General features: G+C 40.7%; 1 protein-coding gene across 5 annotated transcripts in view; it reads right to left on the bottom strand.

Moving 5' to 3' along the window:
* SSBP3 (single stranded DNA binding protein 3) overlaps window positions 1-17,576 on the bottom strand; it is a 193,105-nt gene extending 175,529 nt beyond the window's left edge. For 4 of the 5 annotated variants that reach the window (XM_026707148.2, XM_026707147.2, XM_026707146.2 and 1 more), the window contains exons 1-4: window positions 16,744-17,095; window positions 15,772-15,844; window positions 15,474-15,535; window positions 13,147-13,231 (exon numbers count right to left, since the gene is read on the bottom strand). In XM_026707148.2, coding sequence (XP_026562933.1) covers window positions 13,147-13,231; window positions 15,474-15,535; window positions 15,772-15,844; window positions 16,744-16,799 — 276 coding nt within the window. In that variant the 5' untranslated portion in view covers window positions 16,800-17,095. Of the gene's footprint in view, window positions 1-13,146; window positions 13,232-15,473; window positions 15,536-15,771; window positions 15,845-16,743; window positions 17,096-17,532 lie in introns of those variants that run through there. The other variant, XM_087929959.1, reaches the window with a different exon arrangement.
* Between the last annotated feature and the right edge of the window lie 2,828 nt (window positions 17,577-20,404).

Consider the following 20,404-nt stretch of genomic DNA (forward strand, 5'->3'; position numbering starts at 1 on the left):
AGCTGACTTATCAAATTGTACATTTCAGCATAAGAAACCAGTTATCCCCTGCCTTCCTCAGAAAGAAAAGGCAAAAAGAATCAAGTGAGGCTTATCTTCCATTGCCCTTAAAGTAAATGGTCAACCAAAATTTAATTAATTAACTCAGCAGAATTTAATTAAGCCTCTTCTCTCTGACACCTCCCCTCCTACTCAACTGCAAGGCAACGACCACCACCTATAGGTCTACCCAACCGAAACAGTTCCTAGATTTAGAGACAAAACTTTGGAGCTTCTGTGGAACCAACTACATTTTGCTTTGTTTTTGTTTTTTGTTTTTAAATCGGCACCGCATGTTGTGAGGTGGGGGTAGTGGGGGGTAACGTCTGTTTCCATTTGAAACTGTCAAAATTAGCATGCAGTAATTAAAAATCACACCCTTTCTCTTAATAACCTAACCAGCATGATACAATCAGGTTGTGCCAACTCTTTAATCTAATTGACTAATTACAGATTTTAATTTAGTCAGTTACTGAACAACTGTTGACAATTTGTTTTCATTAGGGACAGACCAGGATAAATATTTAGGCTCCCCAATCACAGAGACTATAGCGTAAGAGCCTTGCCATGACCTCTTGGTATACTGCTTTGAGGGTTTTGTCAATAACAAGTTTAAAAAAGGAAAAGGAGCAACTGCTTCCCAACAGCCATCCACTCTTGCAAGCTCCTATGCAGTTCAAATAACTCTTACCTGAAGAACATGAGTTCATTTGGATGACACATTGGGGGGAGCTGCTTCAAAGAGACAATCAAAGCTTTTAACGCAGCCCAATCTTATCCCAAGAACACAGATGAATGGGGGTGTTTTAATAATGCATTTTTTTTATTCTTCCGTAGTAAAAAGTCACTGCCACTGGTTTATCAACCAGGGATTATTATGAATGAAAAGTGAGTTAACCAAAGTTCGTTCTTTTAAGGACAGGATTTGAGTGTCTTCTTTGGAATCATAAGATTCCTCCCTTTCGTAAAAGAGAAAATTCTGTAGCTTTTTTCTCCAATAACATGGCTTGTGAAGTATATTCCTATTCACACACACACACACAAACACACACACACACACCCCTGAATTATTGTTTCAGAAATATTTAACATGGCTTACTACAAGTCTTAGGCATATCTCTTCAGCATTCTTTTTACCCCCCAAAATGTTGAGGAAACCTTAAAAGATATTCTACCTTACAGCATCCTCTTCCTTATGAAAAGGTAAGACAGCTTTTCCTTGATAAAATTAAATGTTAACAAATGATCTATATATACCGCAGTTTGTACAGTAACCTGAAACTGTACAACACCCAATGGACGTCTCTAAGTCTCTTAATTTCTCTGGCACAATCTTCCCAAACCAGGCACTCTTTCAAGGAATCGGGACTAAAACCTCAGAATTGACTGATTGATGGGAATTGTGAATGTTTCAATCCCCAAACATTCGGGAGCTATCCTATTATTATTGTGAGTGACAGAAGATTCTTAAGATCTAAACCTATGGCAACTTTTTAGCAGAAGCTTCCATATTTTGCCTTTGTAAATTACCAGCCCTCCTCTTGTGCTGGCATACTAGCTTTCAAATTAATTTCCTGCAGAAACACCCTGACACCCAACTAAAACACTAGGCAAGATAGGGATTAAGAGTTCTACTTTCTTATTAGATCCTACTCTGTGACTTTTTACTTCTTTACACAATCCTATAAGTGGAAAATACTTGAAGAATTGCAGATACACTTCAATGGCTAGGAACACATATCACATTTAAATCAAAATCAAATTAAACTACCGTGTTTCTCATATAATAAGGCCGGGTCTTTTTTTTTTTTTTTGAGCCCCCCAAAAATGGCTAGGTTGTCTTTTTGGGGGTGACTTAATTCCCCCCCCTTGCATCTTCGGGCAGGCGGGTGGCGACAGCTTGGATGTTGACCTCGGCGTTGGTGGGGCATTTCGTATCAGGGTCAACACAGGCAGCACCATATCTGGGTGTGCAACAAAAGTACTTCCTAACGGCAAGCCCCCCCCCCCATTCCCCCCATTTCGCATGTTTTAATATAGGCCTTGATTTGGGGGGGAGGGGCTTAATTTCATTTCATGCCTATAAAACATGCTGGGACTTCCTATTGGGGGAGGCCGTATTGTTGGAGAAACAGGGTAACTGTTGTTTAGAACAGTGAAAGCTCAGCCCGTAACTGAAAGCACACTAGGCGCAACCTTTGTACAAAGCAGAAGAGGGAAACATACAGACACTGGAAACACCAGAGTTAGACAAAGCTTGCATGGTAATACAATCCAACCATCTGCATTGCTGTCGATTTCATAGCTTTCATTAGTCATACCAGATACTTCTGCCCTGCTTTATAAATTTTCAACCCCTGCACATGTGTTTACCCTTCACCAATAATATCCATTACTGTCCACTTGCTCTTGACACAAGGAAACACATTTTGAAATTTTAATAAAAGATCATAATTATTTATATGCTGCTCTTCCCCCGGACTATTACCAAAGAGTTCAAAGTATATCCAAGGACGCTGATATGTTAATAATAATAATAAAATAATAACTACGGTATAAATAAATAGGAACTAAGAAAGAACTATCTTTTCACACAATACCAAATAAAACAATACAAATAAGCTGACTCGATACAAGAGCTCTGACTGGATTTATACAGATATTTATACAGAAACTTTATACAGATATTAAAATATGCTATACTCAAGGTTGATTATATCCAAAAGGCAACAAAGGCTTCTCCAAACACAGATTCACATGCTTACTCTTCACATACTGCTCCTGTTCCCCAGCCTTTCCCCAGCCTTTTTTTTTTGGTGGGGGGGTGGGGTTTCTCCATCAGTAATTTGGGAAGTTAAGTATATCAAGTCATTAAATCCACCAACTTTGATTGTGTACTCAGCTGCTTACTACCTGTTTGGATGATATTAGCACATTAAGCCCCAAACTTGATCTTTCTTCAAGTACTGATTAACTAAGGTTGTAACCTTAATAAGCTCTGTGAACAGAGACTTACTTTTGAGTAAACAGGCATAAGAATGGACTAATTCTCTCCACAAATTATGTTGCTTCTGCTGGAGAAAGAACTTGCCTTTAATTTTGCATTTCTCCCTGCAGTGATGTGAATAAGAAGCTGTTTGGCCAAGTGGATTTTGGTTTTATTTTCAATGTTTCTCAAACTGGAAAATATGGGAAATATCATCTGAACTGGCCTAGTATTTACAAATTTGCATTCTTACGCTTCAAACTGAAACGTTTTATGCGGTGGCGCAGTAGTGAAGAGTGTAGTACTGCAGGCTACTTTTACTGATCACCAGCTGCCAGCAGTTTGGAAGTTCGGGTCTCACCAGGCTCAAGGTTGACTCAACCTTCCATCTTTCCAAGGTCGGTAAAATGAGGACCCAGATTGTTGGGGGCAATATGCTGACTCTGTAAACTGTGAAACACTATGAAGCGGTATATAAGTCTAAGTGCTATTGCTGTTGCTATTGCTATCTAGTTGGGTGGCTATCTTTGATATTTTCCCCATTTGTCACCATCAGTACTTCTGCCAACTAGAGCAGCGGTCCCCGACCTATTTGGCTTTATGGACAAGCGGTGCCAGTGGTGCCGGGGAGAGGGAGAGCAGCCTGGTTATGAATGGGCCACGGCCCAGTATCAGTCCGCGGCCTGGGGGTTTGGGACCCCTGAACTAAAGCATCAGGGACATCCCATGGGAATAGGTATAATAAGTGTATGCTCATGTGTTTCGTCTGTCTACCAACCAATCCAATAAGCAGACGCACATACATCTATTGCCCTACAAGTGCCCAATTATGGCTTTAAAATGCAGAACAAAAGAAAATTAAAATCAGCAACCATTCTTAAGTACTCTTGTTTTAAATCATGATATTAATTTCAATCAGATGTTTTTCATTAGGAATAACAAAGAACAGCTCACCATTCGCATGCTTATTTATTTCATGCTCATTCCTAAATTTTCTTTGCAATAATTTCTTCATTTATTTGTCAGCCATGTCAAGTGGGTGTGAGAATTACCCTTCAGATTTATTTTTTTAACAGGGAGCTGGTTCTCCACAATAGTATGTGATGTGGGAGTTAATACTCAGAAGATATGTGGAACAATTCTCCAGCAACTGCCAAGGACATTAAGGGAAGCATTACACAAGATACTTTAAAAGTCATGGCCCCAAGATCATAGATTCAGTCCACAAAATTTTATTGTCAAGTTTCCTTAGTAATATGTTTCAAGAATCACGCCGATAACCTTTAGGGGAGTCCTAAGGAATTCATTATATCGAACAAAACTGAATTAGTCTAAATGAAAAACATACTACTAGAAATGCACACTGCCAAGAGTTTTAAAAAGTGTTGCAGTCACCTTTCTCTAAACTTTCATATACTGTATTTATGTGAAATGAGAAACCTAGACCAGAAAGTGAAATTTGAAACTGTAAAGGGAAGCCTCAAACACCTTGCTATAAACTGTCTTGTGTATCATAAAGGAGTCATAAAGAATAATCATCTCATTAGTCACAGTACCTTGAAGATCAAGAAGTTGAGAAAAGAAAGAATCCATGGATTTCAGGCAAAGTAAGGCCAGTTTAAGCATGATGACAATCTACACATTATCCAGACGCAGAAGGGGTTGTTTACCCCTTTAAGAATCTTAAGACTGAAGGAAAGGATAGGAAGAAACTCAGAGAAAGTTTCTATACTTATTCCCACAAGGGTTCTTATTAAGCCATAAACAAAGTACAACATCCAACATAAATAGTGGCATGACCATTTAGTGCAGAAATTATGTTTTCCAAGCAGAAAGGTTATTTTAATTGCAAACCTTGTAATTGTTTATAAGAACAGAGTTACAGTTTGCACCTTCAATACCCACATAGCATCTATACCAGGTTTAAAACTGAAAGTTAAACACTTTCCCACATTTTTCCCGTGCACTGTTTTCTTTATTGGTAAAGTAGCTAGCACACACCTCACTCATATAAAAATGCATACCATTCCGAGTTGAAAAGGGTACAAGCTCTTTGGCAGTGCTGAGATGGGAACGGAAAATCATATCCATGCTTTAGCAAAGCAATGCTTGCTGCTGATAGGGGAGTTCAAAATCTATTGTTCCTGGTGTGGGAGGCGTTGCGCATACCCAGTTGCTGATATCTGCTGTTAGTAGTAAATGGAATTAACCCAGCACTTGTTAATTGCCAGACTATCATACTATTTTCAACTGAAACTGAACTCGAGAGTTATGACAGCTATGAGAATCTGAAATGCATGTGCGTTTCATGTCATGGCGGAGGAAAAACCATTCTGAAGAATGCGATTCTTGTCACGTTCCCCTGGCAATTAAAGTTAAATCGTGTAGAAAAAAAATATTTATGTCACACCTACTGCTTTTTGCATAACCAAGACAAGGAATTATTTATATTATAATTAACTTTTCTGATATATAACATAGGGAGGAAGGCAGTGATATCTCATTTCTTTTAAATGCTATTTTGCAGAGCCCAGTCGGCAGATTCCATTTCCAACAATCCCCCAATTTTTGTAACTGGCTCCTGCCTTAACACATTCTACAGTTGTGTCGAAAAGGCCCCGATTTTCATTAAAAGAAAAGAAACATCAAAAATAAAAGATTTTAGAAATTCATAACATGCATCTTAACAAAATACATACTACTCAAAAGGCAGCTACTTTTGGAAACCTCTGCCTGCTATCCAGTGAAAATATTGTCTGTTGACATCGGTTATGAATTTTTGTACCGTCTCTCAAAAGTTCCACTCTGAGGAGCCTGTGCAGACAGAATAATGCTACAAAAAGTACGTAGCGACAGTCAACTAGATTTAAGTTCATTTTCTATAGCTGGAGGCCAAAATCGACTAAATTGGTTCTAGTGATCAAGTTTTCTGCAATTCCCCATTCTGTGTATTAGCTATTTGACAGAAATTCACTGCGGTATTTAAACTGGCAGTCATCACAGCTAACTCAAATTGTATTGGCTTTCAGAGTGTTGAAACGGTGAACTGCAATCATCAATCGGCCAATTCCAAGATAACGTGGTGGTTGAAATTCCCTGTCATGCTGTACAATCCCTTTGTAGCTCACCAGCTCAGAAGATGCACAATAAAACCAGCAACAGGAGTGTCTGGCAATGTTACCACAATGTAATATGAGTCTGCCCATGGAGGGGCTTTGACCAGAAACAAGGCAAAGGTAAATTGTGCCAACAGTGGTGTAAACCTCCAGAGAGAGCACAGCCTCTTCTTTGGGAAAACAAAAATACAGAAACACTGAAATTGAAAGCATATTTTGGATTCTGGGTCTCCCACCACCACCCATTGACATTTTTGCAAATCACAGATCACCAAAATGCCACACTAAAAACACTAGAGGATTTTTTTTTCCTCATCTCCACGCTACTGTAAGATACTGAGATAAATGGACGTAAGTTTTAAAACGGGGTGTATCGCTGCAAACTTCAAAATTACCTTACATTTTAATAACTAAAGAATGTGGGGGGGGGGGGGGGTTCCATATAACTTTATTATAAAGATTTTAATAAAGAAAGATAAAAGCTAATGGAAACTAATAATTTAGAAGAAGGGAAAGAAAGAAAAAAAGACAAAGCCAAAAACGCAGGGAGGGGGGTGAAAGCATATAAAGAAATAGCTGCTTTACAACAGTTATATGGATACATATAAATTTACTCTGTGTTTATAGCACAACTTCAAAACATTTTTTCTATAATCTTATTTTTTTCCTAATCATCAAAAATGTATCAAAGTGGTTTTCTTTCCTGTTTTATGCAAAAAGTGTTTAACGTGTGTTTTCTAAATGTCAGAAGTAACCAAATTATTGTCCCAAAGGTGTTTTTCAAGAGGCAAACTGGACTTTCATTTTGTTTCTCTTCTAGGAAGCTGAAGAAGCTTCTTGGACGAGAAGCGAAATGCCTTCAAAGAAAAACCAGAAAGTCCAGTTGCCTCTTGAAAAAGCACCTTTGGGACAACCATGACCTGGATGACAAAACACATATTTAATTTTTGGTACAGTTAACTCCTCAATCAGGAACTTTTCTGGGTCTGACTCCAAGACAATAGAAGCATCCTAACTGAACAAGTAAGTGGGCATGGATTTCTTTACACTACTGAACTTTATCTTTGTGGCATCCGGATTTCCACCTGTAGGAAAACCTGTTCCCAGATCCTCCTGCCTGTATGTAGCAAGCAGATACAACGAAGTGCAATTTTTTTTAAAAAAAAATATTGCTTTCCATTTCCAAGGAGTGAGCGAAAGAGGTTTTTCTCCAAAGCACAGTGACTTCCCATTCCTTTGATACGTGGTTTAGCTTGTGCTTTTTTTCTCTCAATGCTCCTTGCATCTCAATCAGAAAAATTCTGAAATCAGTACAGGTCAACGATCGGAGAGGAACAGGACAGTGACTGCAAAAACCTACCTCAAGCTCATTGTTGGAGGGTTTAAAAAAAAATTAAAAATGTTCTTTGGGGAAATTGCTTGTTGCTCCTGCTGCTTCTATTATCATATAGTTATACTGGGAAATGAAATGGAAGTGACACAGCATGCAATTCCTGTTATAGAAGCCTCTAATGAAGCATGATTTCCCATTCTTTGAAGGATGTATTCCCCAGGCCTACTGATCTGGAGAGATTTGATCTTAAGCATGCAAGTAACCACACCTCAACTATAAACAATGGGAAAAAAGCATGCAAAGAAGGGAGCTTTTCAATGCATTGCAATATGCTCAATGTGCTCAGATTCTATCTTTCGCACAGAAAGCATTAGGATTTCTCCCACTTTTAAGCACGTTCTTTTTGTCTTCTGCCAGGTGAGATTCTCTTGATAAACAGTCTCTAGCGGAGGAGCGAACTCTACAAACACCTGAAAGATAAATCTTTACACTGGGAACCATGCCTCTGTTCAAAAGTAACTGAATAGCAATTAACCATTCATGGCTTTTGTCCATCATTCTGACAATCTACAATAGCTGTTTAGTTTGACCACATCCACATCCACAGCAAAACCTTTCCACGTGTGAAAATATGTTTTTTTTAAGAACATAAGCAGCAACAGCTGTTAACCCATCTTTCACATCATGCATCCTTTCAAATTCCCACCTTCTGTCATTCCAAATCATGCAATCAACTCTTCTCTCATATAATTTGAAACCTGAATGGATCTCCATTCACCGATAAATCAGAAGGCCTATGCATAGCCCTTATTCTACCTACCATCTTATGGTGTTACGGGTGAAGAGCAAATAGGGAGAAAAAGATCCTAGCTACATGTCAGGTAAATAAGTAATTTACCTTATACAGGTATACAGACTTACAAGTTTGCTTAGTCACCATTCAAAGTTACAATTGTGCTGGAAAAGGTGACTTATGACCATATTTCACACTTACGACCTTGGCAGCATCTCCCTGGTCACATGATCAAAATTCTTGACAACTGACTCCTATTTATGATGGTTGCAGTGTCCCAGGAAGTCATGCGATCACTTTCTGAGACCTTCTCACAAGCAAAGCCAATGGGGAAGCCAGGTTCACTTTACAACCAGGTCACCAACTTAGCGATGTCAGTGATTCACTTCATAAAGGTGACAAAAAAGGTCGTAAAGTGGGGCAAAACTCATTTAACAAATGTCTCACTTATCAACAGAAATGTTGGGCTCAATTGTGGTCATAAACCAAGGACTACCTGTAATCCAAGATTCTGATTGGCCACACACTGACAAAAACCATCCACAGTTGAAACCTGATCCACCTTTCCTAGAAGAAGAATAGCCTGGAATTACACATCTCACCTTGCTCCTCCCATTCACCAGAAACTGTCTTTTTATCTTTGTACCCTCCAAAGCTAAAGGAATACTATTTCTGTAAAAGCAGAATAATCCTGAAAATAATTTACAGCAGATGAAAACAGAACTGACTCAAATATGTTGGCCTATCTGCCCTTTATGTGGACACAGCAACTATAAACCATATGGCAACGTTCTTAACATACTCCTGTATTGTACCTTGCTTGAGAAAGTGTGTGTATCAGTGCGCACGCCCAGATAAACTTACACATCACTAGACTCCTGTTGGTATATAATGGCAAGCAAGCTACACATGGCTTGTTGAAAAGTATTAATTCTCGAGAGTGGTAGAAACATCTTTACTGCTTGAAATATCAATAACCAAAGCCAAGACAGTTAGTTATGAAAATACATAATAACCATCTATTTTGTGACCAAGAGGACTTTTAAAAACAAATAGTATAGCGAAAGGATGAGAACAGGAAACAAAGTCTACTAATCAACCCAAAAAGGTAAAGTACTTAGAAATGTTATGAAACTGTATTACACCGAGAATTTTAAAAACCTCAATGAGGATTGTAGTCTATTTGCTGTAAGCTTAAAGCAACATGTATTAAAGATGTTTATGTGAATCATCTAATACACTCTGGCCTATTATTAGAATTATTACCAAGCTAAAAAAGATTAATTTCTCTAAATACAGTAAATCCTCAGACACTATTATAAGGCTGCTGCTAATGTAGCATTACTGAATTTTGCATGCCAGCGCTACAACTCTATATACCTTATGCCAGCCTTCCCCAATGTTACGTTCACCAGGCAAGCTGAGATAATAATCGTCAAATTCCTAGCCAACCTGGCCAACAGCTGCGAATTCTGGAGCCACAGAATGCAAGAGAAAACTCCCTTCAGTTTGCCTCCTGTTGGGTTTCCTACCACAACCACAATTAAATATTATATTAAGAAAATTCTTTTCCCCCGTTCACTGGTTCTTGTAATATCTTAACTGTGAAGAGCTGTGAGAACGCAAAAGTTTGCATAAATTTGAGAGGTCATTTGAGTGGTCGTAATCGAGAAACTCCCTATGGGAATACTGGCTTGTTTTTTTTTTCCCCAAGTAATCAAGAAGCCTTTTTTTTTTCTTTTAAAAATATATTAAGTCATGTTGCATGTGGAATAGCCTTTAACTCCAAAGTATCTACAATCAACAGATGATCTTGAATAAAACCAGCAACCAAACTAGTCCTAGTCCCTATGTGTGGTAGAAAGAGCTAAAGAATTTTTTTTGATGATGGAGAAGAAGAAGGAGAAGAAGGAGAAGGAGAAGAAGAAGAAGACAACAGATGTTAGGAAATAGAAGTGAAGTGGCCATAACTGAAGAGGCTTGTCCCTGTTTTTTTAATTCAAAAAGCAACACTAATATTTTTTGCCTATCATACAAGAACCACTATTTATTCTAATTTCCCAAGATCTGTGCAGATTGAAATCTCTTTCCTACTGTTGGTACTTATGCAACAGAGCCAACTATTCCAAAGCTGAACATGTCAGGAAAAATCATGACAATAAGATCAGGTCTCAAGCACCTATGGGGTTGCCCTCTAGAGCAGGGATAGGCAACTGTGGCCCTTTGACAACCTGTGGACTTCAACTCGTAGCATTCCTGAACCATCTATGCTGGCTCAGGAATTCTGGGCATTGAAGTCCACTAGTTGTAAAGGGGCCATAGCTGCCACTCTAGCTCTATAACAACAGCCACTCTGCTCCAGCATTGTTTTCCCCAGAATTATAGAACTGTAGGAAAGGATTTTCTTGTCTTCTATTATTGATCAGAAACCTACTAGCATCTTCTGTTCAAAAAAAGAATATCGCTAATAGACTATCATGTCTGTCAAAGTCAGATACACGTTATATATTGGTTTACAAATCCACTACTTTGTTCTGGGTTCTCAGACTTATTTCCCTCTTCCCACTATTTTCCCATCCTTAGCAGGTATTGTCTTTTTTATGAATCATTCTGGGTCCTGCGTCTTGACTTTTGACTGAGGTGGGACACTTCAAGAGACAGTATTTCTCTAAACAGCAAGATAAATGTATCTAAATACATTTTTAATCACTTTCTTCTTCCCTTCTCAGGAAATTGCTTTCAGGGAATTTCTCTCTGTGAGGGAGAAACATAGGTTGCAAACTGCAGCACATTTTTCAAAGGACTCTGTCTGAGGGCTAAGTTGAGTGTCATTGTTTATTTTAAAATAGGACGCTCCTGTTAATTAGTATGTCATTGCAGTGCACACACTTCTTTTAAATGAAAGCTACTGTTTCTGCATCGAAAAATAACTTCTAAGGCTATTCTGTATTGAATACAACAGTCACTCTAGGAACTTTTTTCAGAAAAAAAAAAGAAAATAAGATCCTGGGCTAAAGATCCATACATTTTCTAAGAGATAAAGTGATATTCTCAAGGTACGTGCATCAAATTAAACCTATCAAAGTGGGTGGAATTTATCCCCCAAAGGGTTCTTTTTTCAACTCTGAAAGCATACCAAAACTCATGGCATCTATGATCATTGGGGGCTCCTGCAAATAACTTTGAATAATCTGCAAGTTTATTCTCCAACTTCAGCCATGAAAGTTTACAAATTATGCAGTTCTTTCCAAGAAGCCCTTTCTTGGTGAGTTAGAAGGAGAAAGAACCATAGGATTAAGAAAATTCTATGGCTGTTGCTAGAGATTGCAAAGCAGTTTCTGCAGGAGTCTTACGTTATAACTCAGCCACAAAAATGACTGAAACTTGTGAGTCCTCCTTCCACGTATGTGCCACTTTTTAAATGAAACTGTTCGTCAGCTATGTTACCAAACTCAATTCCTGCCACAACCCCCAATTTCTTGAACTGCACTACAGATAGTCCTCACTTAGTAACTCTTCAAAGTTATGGCATTGAAAAAAATGATTTATGATCATTTTTCACACTTAACGACCATTGCAGCATCCCCGTGGTCACGTGATTTACATTCGGCTTGATAACTGATTCACATTTATGACGGTTGCAGTGTCCCACGGTCATTCTGGCGTCCCTTTTGCAACCTTCTGACAAGCAAAGTCACTTTAACAATTGTGTTACTAATTTAACAACTGCAGTGATTCACTCAACGTGTCAAGAAAAGTCATAAAACGGGGCTAAACACACTTAACAAACCTCTCACTTAGTAACATAAATGTTGAGCTCAATTGTGGCCGTAAGTTGAGGACTTTTCTGTTCCTTCAACTTATTAAACATGTTGATGAATCTTCTTTAAGATTCTTTGAAACTTAGCCCTTAACCACTTGGACGTGTTCATGGGAATATTTGCCATTATAGGTAAGCCAGAGACCAACACATCAGATAAGATGACAAGTCACAAGTTTATCTAGGACAATTCATTTGGAAGAATGCCCCATACTACAGGATAATCCATGCTGTGTTGTCCTCGAGCTATGAAAACATGTTGCTCTAGACAAGTTCACTTTCTGGATCTTCAGTCAACTCACAAATACCAATTATTTAATTCCAGGTAAGAAACCATTTATGACTTCAGATGACAACAGAGAAGAAAACCAAGGTATGCCTCTTAGGGCCAATATCTGAATGCATCACCTATGTCTCTTGAAAGTTTCCTTTTGCACTAGTTTGTAGTCATCCCCACACCTATTAAAAATTAAAGAAATAATGAAGTCTGCATTGCAGTCTTAAGGGAAAGGAGGAAAAATATCTTCATATTGCAATCGGGAACAGAAGCTACTGGCTCTCTCCTTAGGCTGCAATTCTATGCATCTATAGCGAGGATGGCCCCACTTAACACAATAGGATTCACTTATGGATAAAAAATGCACAGGATTATACTGCACAGCAGCATTCTGATAAATTCTTAAATACTCACAAGCCTTGGAGAGGTTTTTTTTTAAAATCTTTCCCAAGAACGAAGTGTATCACATTCAAATGCAGGCCTCTATGTCAAAAGTTTGTACCTTAGATTCCTTTATGATAAGTAGCATCTCTTTCCCTCTCCTTATCCTCTGTGCTCCTATGACACATGATTCTGTAAACAGATCAATACGCTCCACCTTAAAAGTCTTCGAGAAAAGCCACTGAACCTGATTCACATAACTGTGTCATTCTAAAACAATATTCAAGCACCATCAGAATGGCACGGGTAACACCCTTTTCTCTCCGTATCTAGTTGCATTTGCTTTGGAACAACTGCAGCGATCGGAGTTTATTAACCGAGGGATAACTTTTTTTACTCACGTAATCATGAAAGGCTTTTGCTTCACTTGAGTGTTCACAAGTATCTCGCCTTTCAGGAGCTGCACAGTAAAGGTCCCAAAATACACTATAAAAGAAAAAGAAGGACTAGTTATTAATACTTATACAGTATAGATTCCTAGACCTATAGTGGTTTATCCAAATGAGCCTGTGGTTAAGGAACAATGGCATTTCTCAATCTTGTTCAATCTTTACTCAAGGAGCAGTGAACACAGCACTTTAGTCCCACTTGAGACTTTTAACTTCAGCAACAGAGACACAAGATGCCTATTTACATACACAAGGTTTTAATGTATAGGAAAGAAGATTCCCCACTTCAATAGCATATCAACTCTGTCGCAATTTTTCTTTTCTGTAAGCTTTCCTTCTCCCTTCCTCCAATATTACAAAGTTACATTCCCTGTGCCAGAGTTAGACCATTCTGATGTATTTCCCATTGCAGTCAATTCATTGCATAAGTTTGTATATGGATCTATCATTGAATTTTGCTTTCATTCACCCACTTGCTGGAAATAAAGTATCCGCCAATTCAAGTTGTCATATTACTTTATTAAATGTGAACATGTCCCACTCCACATCTGCAGCTGTCTCCTAAACTGGACTGCAATCTCTTACAGCTGTTTCTGTTTGACGTTAAAGGCAATACAACATTGATTCCCCTTCTGTCTTGAAACAGGCACATGTAAACATTGCCAATATAAAGACCCCCCACCCACATAATAAAATTCAGAATGCATCCACTAAATAAAAATGCTAATTTACAAAAAACTTTACATACTCTAATACGAACATAACTAGCACTAAGCAGCTCAATTTACATACTCAGTTATTCATTAAGCTCACATGGATCCTTATTATTTCTCAGTCTAACCTATCTTAAAATTATCAAAGGGGGCAGAGGGAGGAAAGAAAAACCAGGTATGCCATCTGGAGGTCCTTGAAAGAAAGGTGGGTTATAGACATAACTTTGGTCTTCCAGCAAATAAGTCAAAAAATGCCCTGAGTACTCCAGTATTATTGTCCTTCATGTACCAAAGATTCCTTGTGCTAAGACTTTATTTTCTACTCAGCTATTCCCAATAATGAGTGCGTTAAACAATGCTCTGCAAGAAAGCCAAATATGAAACAAATTCGGAAACAGTCCCAAGAGCATCAACATGTAGCAACTGACAGCCTAGCCTGTCTTTCCCCCCAGTTACACACCAAAAGGAGATCCTCATGAAATCTTGCTATTCCTGTTCCCCAGCAGGTCACATTTCATCTTTATATATCATGAAAATTCAGAAAATGAGACCAATTCCATAACTATAGTTAACTATGCAAAAAAGTAGTCTGTGAACTGAGGTTAATATGGCCCTGTTATGTTCCACCATTCAAAGCATCATCAGAAAATTGGACTATGGAAGCAACATGCGTCCCTCAAATGTTTACCGCTCTTAGAACCGAACTTCAGGTGCCAGCCTCATGACAAAGTATATATTCTGGTAACAGCACTAACATACAGAAGAATAACTACCATATATTACTCTAATAACTATAATAGATGAAAGGAACTCTTTCTGGAATCCATAGGATTTACATTCAAGAAAGAAAATCTAGATCAGGAGGTTAGAAATATTTCTAACGTTCAGCATCATGCTACAAGTTGCATAACTGCTTCAGTCACTCTGAACTTGTCTACTGTACTCTCTCTATACTTATATACTCAGAAAGGACAATCTCACTGTCCAATAATTTAGGAACCAGTTTTAAGGAAAATTTGCAACACATTGCAAATTTTAAAAAATGGAGCTGATAACCTAGTCACCAGATTTCCTTTTCCATTTAAACTTTCTGAAAAGGTATCGTCTACAAAATGCTAGTCCCCAATGAAAAGGTAAGCTAAGAACAATGCATTTTATATCCATAAATATTCCACATGTTCTTGTTAAAACACCACCACTAAATAACCTTTTCACAATAAGAAACCTTCATTTATTTCTATGCATGCCCATATGCGTGTGTGTGTGTGTGTGTGTGTGTGTGTGTGTGTGTATTTGTACAACATGATTTCAAGTTTGGAGAATACAAGAAATTCCAAAAAAAAGCCTACAATTTTGTTCCCAAAATTCTCTTCAATAGTTTTGTCAAGTAACTGCTCTCTAGGCTGAAGAGACAAGCTTACAACCAGAGTTATTTGTTTGGATTAAGACTGAAATGTAAACTCAAACAAAATCATTTGCTTGGGGTAATCTCCCCCCACCCCCCAACACTTCCAATTAGTTAAATAAAGAACTTTCAACACAAGAAGTAAAAGAAGCAACACTCACCACCACCATGAATGTAAAAACCCAGGAGGTTCCCCTAGTGTGATGTTTTTTTCCCATCGGATCTGTGAACAGCCAAGGATAAAGAGAGAGTTTGGGTCAGACCTGAAGAAAAAGATGCCATTTCCTTCCACTCTTGCTGCTCCCCCCACCCCTTCCTAAAAGAGCCTCTGAGGCTAACTAGCAATAAATGGCAAAAGGTGATAAAAAATTCAAAATGGAGGCCACTGTGCCTGCTTTCTGAAAACAAAGGCTATCTTGGGGGGAGGGAAAGGGGTCAAAAGTAAACAAAGTCACTCACCTCTGATAAAAAGGTCTGTGCTGATTTCTGTGCTCCTACGTGCAGCAAGTATTCGTAGACATACAAAGCTAACCTGTAAAAAGACAGGATTAAAAAAACAAAAAGTAGCTGGGGGGGAGGGAAAGTCGCTGGGAAGGAGGTGGAAATAGGCCAGAGAGGACTTAATGAGAGGGTTTCCCCCACCACACACACACTGAGCCCCCTTTTGCTTAAGAGGGAATGATGAACCCCGCGGCAGTGAAGGCGCAGCACTTCCTGACCTGCCTCTTCAAGCGCGCCCCATCCCGCTCAAAGAGAAGTTGAGAGCCGCTCACTGCAGGGCACAAAATACAACTTCGCTTGGGCGCATCCTCTCTCTCCAAAGGCAGCCCGGCATCCCCAAGCGTCCCGCATCCCCCCCGTTTACAAGTCGGCGGCCGGAGTGGAGGGGCGGCCTTTTTCTTCACCGGTTCCTGGAAGAATTTGGGGGATGGCGAGCTCTATAATCCCAGTGGAGTTTCTCCGCCGCCCCCCGCCCCCGGCGCCGCTGCCCACCCCGCGCCTAACTAAAACCCTCCTGCTTTTGCCAAACTTGGAAACTCTAGAAGCAAGGTAGAAAGCGAAGGCGGGCCAAGGAGAAGACAACCAAACGCGCCTTGTCTGGACAAAGCCTTTTCACCCTTCCACTTGCAACAGACGGACAGCCACGCCAGACAAAAGGACGGTGCGAGCTTGCATGCTTTCCTCCATCATGTTTTTTTTTTTTTGCACACCCGCCGCCCTTTGCTTGGAGACCCGCTGCCTGAATCGCGAAAGGCGTAGATCCCCCGCCGAGGAGACTCTTCACCTCCTCCCCCCACCGCCACCCGATCTCAGCCTCTTCCCTTCCAGATGCCCCAACTCCCCACAAGACAATAAAGGCACGAGAAGAACGCCCGCCTGAAGAAGCCGAGTCTCGTTCCCCGAGGTTCCCTCCGCTGCCTCGGCGCTTACTTTTCCCGAGCCTGCCCATCCGAGGGCACCGCCGAGCCTTTGCCTTTAGCGAACATGGTCCGCAGTAAGAAAGAGGCGAAACTAAAGCTGCCGCTGCTGCTGCCGCCGCCGCTGCTGCTGCTTCTGCCGCCGCCGCCGCTGCCTGAATTGCTCCGATGCTTTCCCGTCTCCCAAACCTCGCGCCTTTCCTCGGCTGGAGCCGGCCCGGGTTCCGCTTGTGGCCGCACCGCTCGCCTTGGGTTGCAGCTGTCAAAGCCCCGGCCGCGACCCCATCGCCCTGCCCCTGTCCTCGGCTCTTCGCTCCTTTCCCAGCTGCTCCTACCGCTGCCGCCACCGCGGCTGCCCCCGGCTCAACCGAACGTGGCTACACTCGGGATAGAACGCGGCGGGCGTCAACGTTCCACAATGGATACATTCCCCGGCCAATCGGCGGTCTGCGGGGGGAAGGGCTGCTCCGCCCTCGAAGAGAAACTTTTAAGGTGGCACCAAGGGAGATGCTGCCAGCCGGCGCTAGGCAAAGCGAGGCATCCTTGGGCTGCTTCCTAAAGGACCCTCCCGGCGGGGAGGGGGGGCCCTCGCCGCCGCTCCTCCTTCTCCTCCTCCTCCTGCCTAGGGGCTGAGCTGGGACCTCGCTGCCTTTCTTACCCGGCTCTCTCCTCTACCCAGGTACCCTCCCCTAATCCCAGCCTGTTCTCTTTTTGCACCCTTCCCGATTCACCTTCCCTCCCCCCCACCCATCACCGTCCGCTTCCAGCCTGCCTCCCAATCCGTCTTCCTGCCGTTTCTCACCGGCCACTGCACACTCCCCCAGCCCGCATTTGCCCCAACCGCTGCTGCCTCTCGCTCTGCTCTCTCTCTCTCTCTCTCGCTGCTCACCTTTCCCCTTCGCCCGGACTGCCCTCCTCCTCGCCCTTCCCGCTTTCCACTTTCTCTCTCTCTCTCTGTCCCCCCCACTCCAATTGCCTTCCACATGGTTGTAAGCTCAGCGCGGCCCAGGCGAAGCTGCCATGCTCGAGCCTTCAGTTTCAACCACCGCCGGCTGCTCCTCGGCGGAACCACCGAGCGCTTCCAGGAAAGGGGCATCGAGTGTGTGTGTGTCCCCCCTCCCGATCTTTTTCGGAAATGCCGGTCCGTTCAGTGGGGCGCATCTGCCAGGAAACGCATCTTTGGAGAGAGGTGCAGCCGAAATGTTTCTAGAGACAACGTTGAAATGTTTTGGAAGGGGGCCCTATCGCCATTTATTTAATTGCTTGCAGCCTGGTCGGAAGAGAATCCTGCGGAACTCAACGGGACTTCATTCTAAATTTTTTTAAAAAGTAAAATATGAATGGGAATGGGCTGTTTTCTTTCTCTCTTCCTTCCCCAACCCAGATCGTTTGGCCTTCCCAAGCTGGTTGTTTATTATTATTATTATTATTATTATTATTATTATTATTATTATTATTAATATATATTAATAATAATAATAATAATAATAATAATAATAATAATAATAATAATAATCTTTCTTTCTTTCTTTCTTTCTTTCTCTATTCATTCATTTATTTATTTATTTTGCTTCTAACGACCGGAGTAGGGGGAGCGCAACCTCGTCTTCCTGAAATCATTAAGCGAAAACCTTACCACGTCAAAACCATAAACTTAAGCCAAAATGCCTCCAAACGGAACCGGCCCCATCAATTCCCCCCTTTTTTATTGCTTGCTTTACTGTTTTTGCCGGGGGAAAGGGGGTGGTGGTGGAAATCGATAAAAAGGATGGATCCTTGGCATTTCTTCAAATAATAATACATTTTGGAGGTCTTTAAATATGCGACTTAATAAATCACACAGCCTCCGAGATGAATGTGCCAAGGGCTATGCCTGCACCCAGGAAGGGCGCCTTGGCTCCTTGTCACAATAACTCACCGTTTCCCCCCTCCCTCTTTATGAAGTACAGGCGCCTTGTTTGCGGCTCTTTTTTTTTCTTTTTCCCTCCCCCTCCCCGAAGCCTAAAGTTAGACCCTTTTTAAGAACTGGGAGAATTTTCTCTCTCGCCTCTCACTCTGGCCCCACTCTCTCCCCGTCGGTCTCTTTCTCTTTAAATGTGATATAACCCGTTTGCTACTGTCCCTTTAAAAAAGACAAGCTGAAAAAGCTGTGTAAGAGCTGATTGGTTGCCTGTTTGGATCCATCCTTAGGGGGGACTAGAAACTGTTCGCCTAGGTTGATTTTTTTTTTAACTGTGCTGTTCCAATAAACAAGTAACGCCCCTCCCCCTTACATGCCTATCACCAAACAATTAAAGGCTAGGTCAGTGTCCTGAGGAAAAAAACAGTGGAAGAAGGAAAACTCAGCCTCAGAGTTAATATAAACTGCAAGCACACACACGCCCATTAAAGTTCAGCGATATTGTTCACAGAGGCGTTTAAAAAAAAAAATCCTAAATGTATCCAAAATCCTTCCAGAGATCTGTAAATGTATCTGCAGAAGGAGGTTTTATCTAGGACTGGATTTTTTTTTTTTAAAGAGGAAAGCTCCCAGCCTCTCCGTCGCGCCCCCCCGCCTCCATCAGTCTCCCAAGAAAATGATACAGCCCGAAGCTTTGTAGTCGCCTTGATTTAATCTATGCCATGCATGGTTGCTGAGGCTTCTAGCGAAACGTAAAGGAAAACCCAAAAGCTGCAGTCAGTCTGTTGTAAAAAGTAGCAAGTTTGAAATAAGATTTTTTTTTCCCGGTAGGTGGCATGGAATACATAGAAGGGGGAAAGGGCATTCTTTTCAGAGCTTTTAAAATTGTTTCCAGCCATTTAAAAAAAAAAGCAGTGTGTGCCAACAATAATTAAATTAGTTTAGCCTGTTGTTACTTTAAAAGTCGGAAAGAGTAGCCATCATATTGCTCAAGCCAAATCCCTTTACTTTCCTTTTGAGAGGGAAAATTATGATTAACCTATAGATCTGTTTACATTATTGAATTAGTACAACGTGGCTGGATAAAACACAGATGCAAACTAAGGTTTTTTTGCTCAGGGTGTATTATGTCTAGGTTGTGGGTGACTGTGATTGGTTTGTTCACATAAAAAAAACAGTTAAAATTGCCCCTTGAAAAACTTTTGGAAATAGAGTAGAAACCTTGTCATCTTCTGAAATCTATAGAACAGAGAGTGGCAAAGGAAGTAATGATGCACTTCTCATAGCAAAAATTTTTTTGTGCTACTCAAAATGCAGCACAGTTTATTGTAAGATAAACTTCTCAAGGTAGTTTACTTTGTCATAGTAAAAGAGGGGGGAAATGGTTGGCTGCTTGTCCAGTGTTCTTTATATTGCTATTACTTCTGTTGTAACAACTCCTACTTATATAGTAATACAGAAGGATTGTTTGGTCTAATCAACACACCAAACAGTTGTGGATACTGGACTGGCTAAAGTGATGGTTTACTTAACATACATTGTGTTAAGCTACAGTTATAGCCAACATCCAAACAATAAAAACATGTTTTATAGTCTTCATATAACACATTATACCAAACAAACCACATTAGGCTTATGATTCTGTGTTAAGTCAGTGGGAAAACATGGCATGGCATATCTTCTTTAAAAATACAGTATCTTGTCCAGAAGTTTTATTTTATTTAGGCCAGGGATCTCCAAACCTGGCAACCTTAAGATTTGTGCATATCGACTC

This window comes from Pseudonaja textilis, chromosome 3 (genome assembly GCF_049901715.1).
Source record: "Pseudonaja textilis isolate UNSWEBS1 chromosome 3, rPseTex1.2, whole genome shotgun sequence".
Taxonomy (NCBI): Eukaryota; Metazoa; Chordata; class Lepidosauria; order Squamata; family Elapidae; genus Pseudonaja; species Pseudonaja textilis.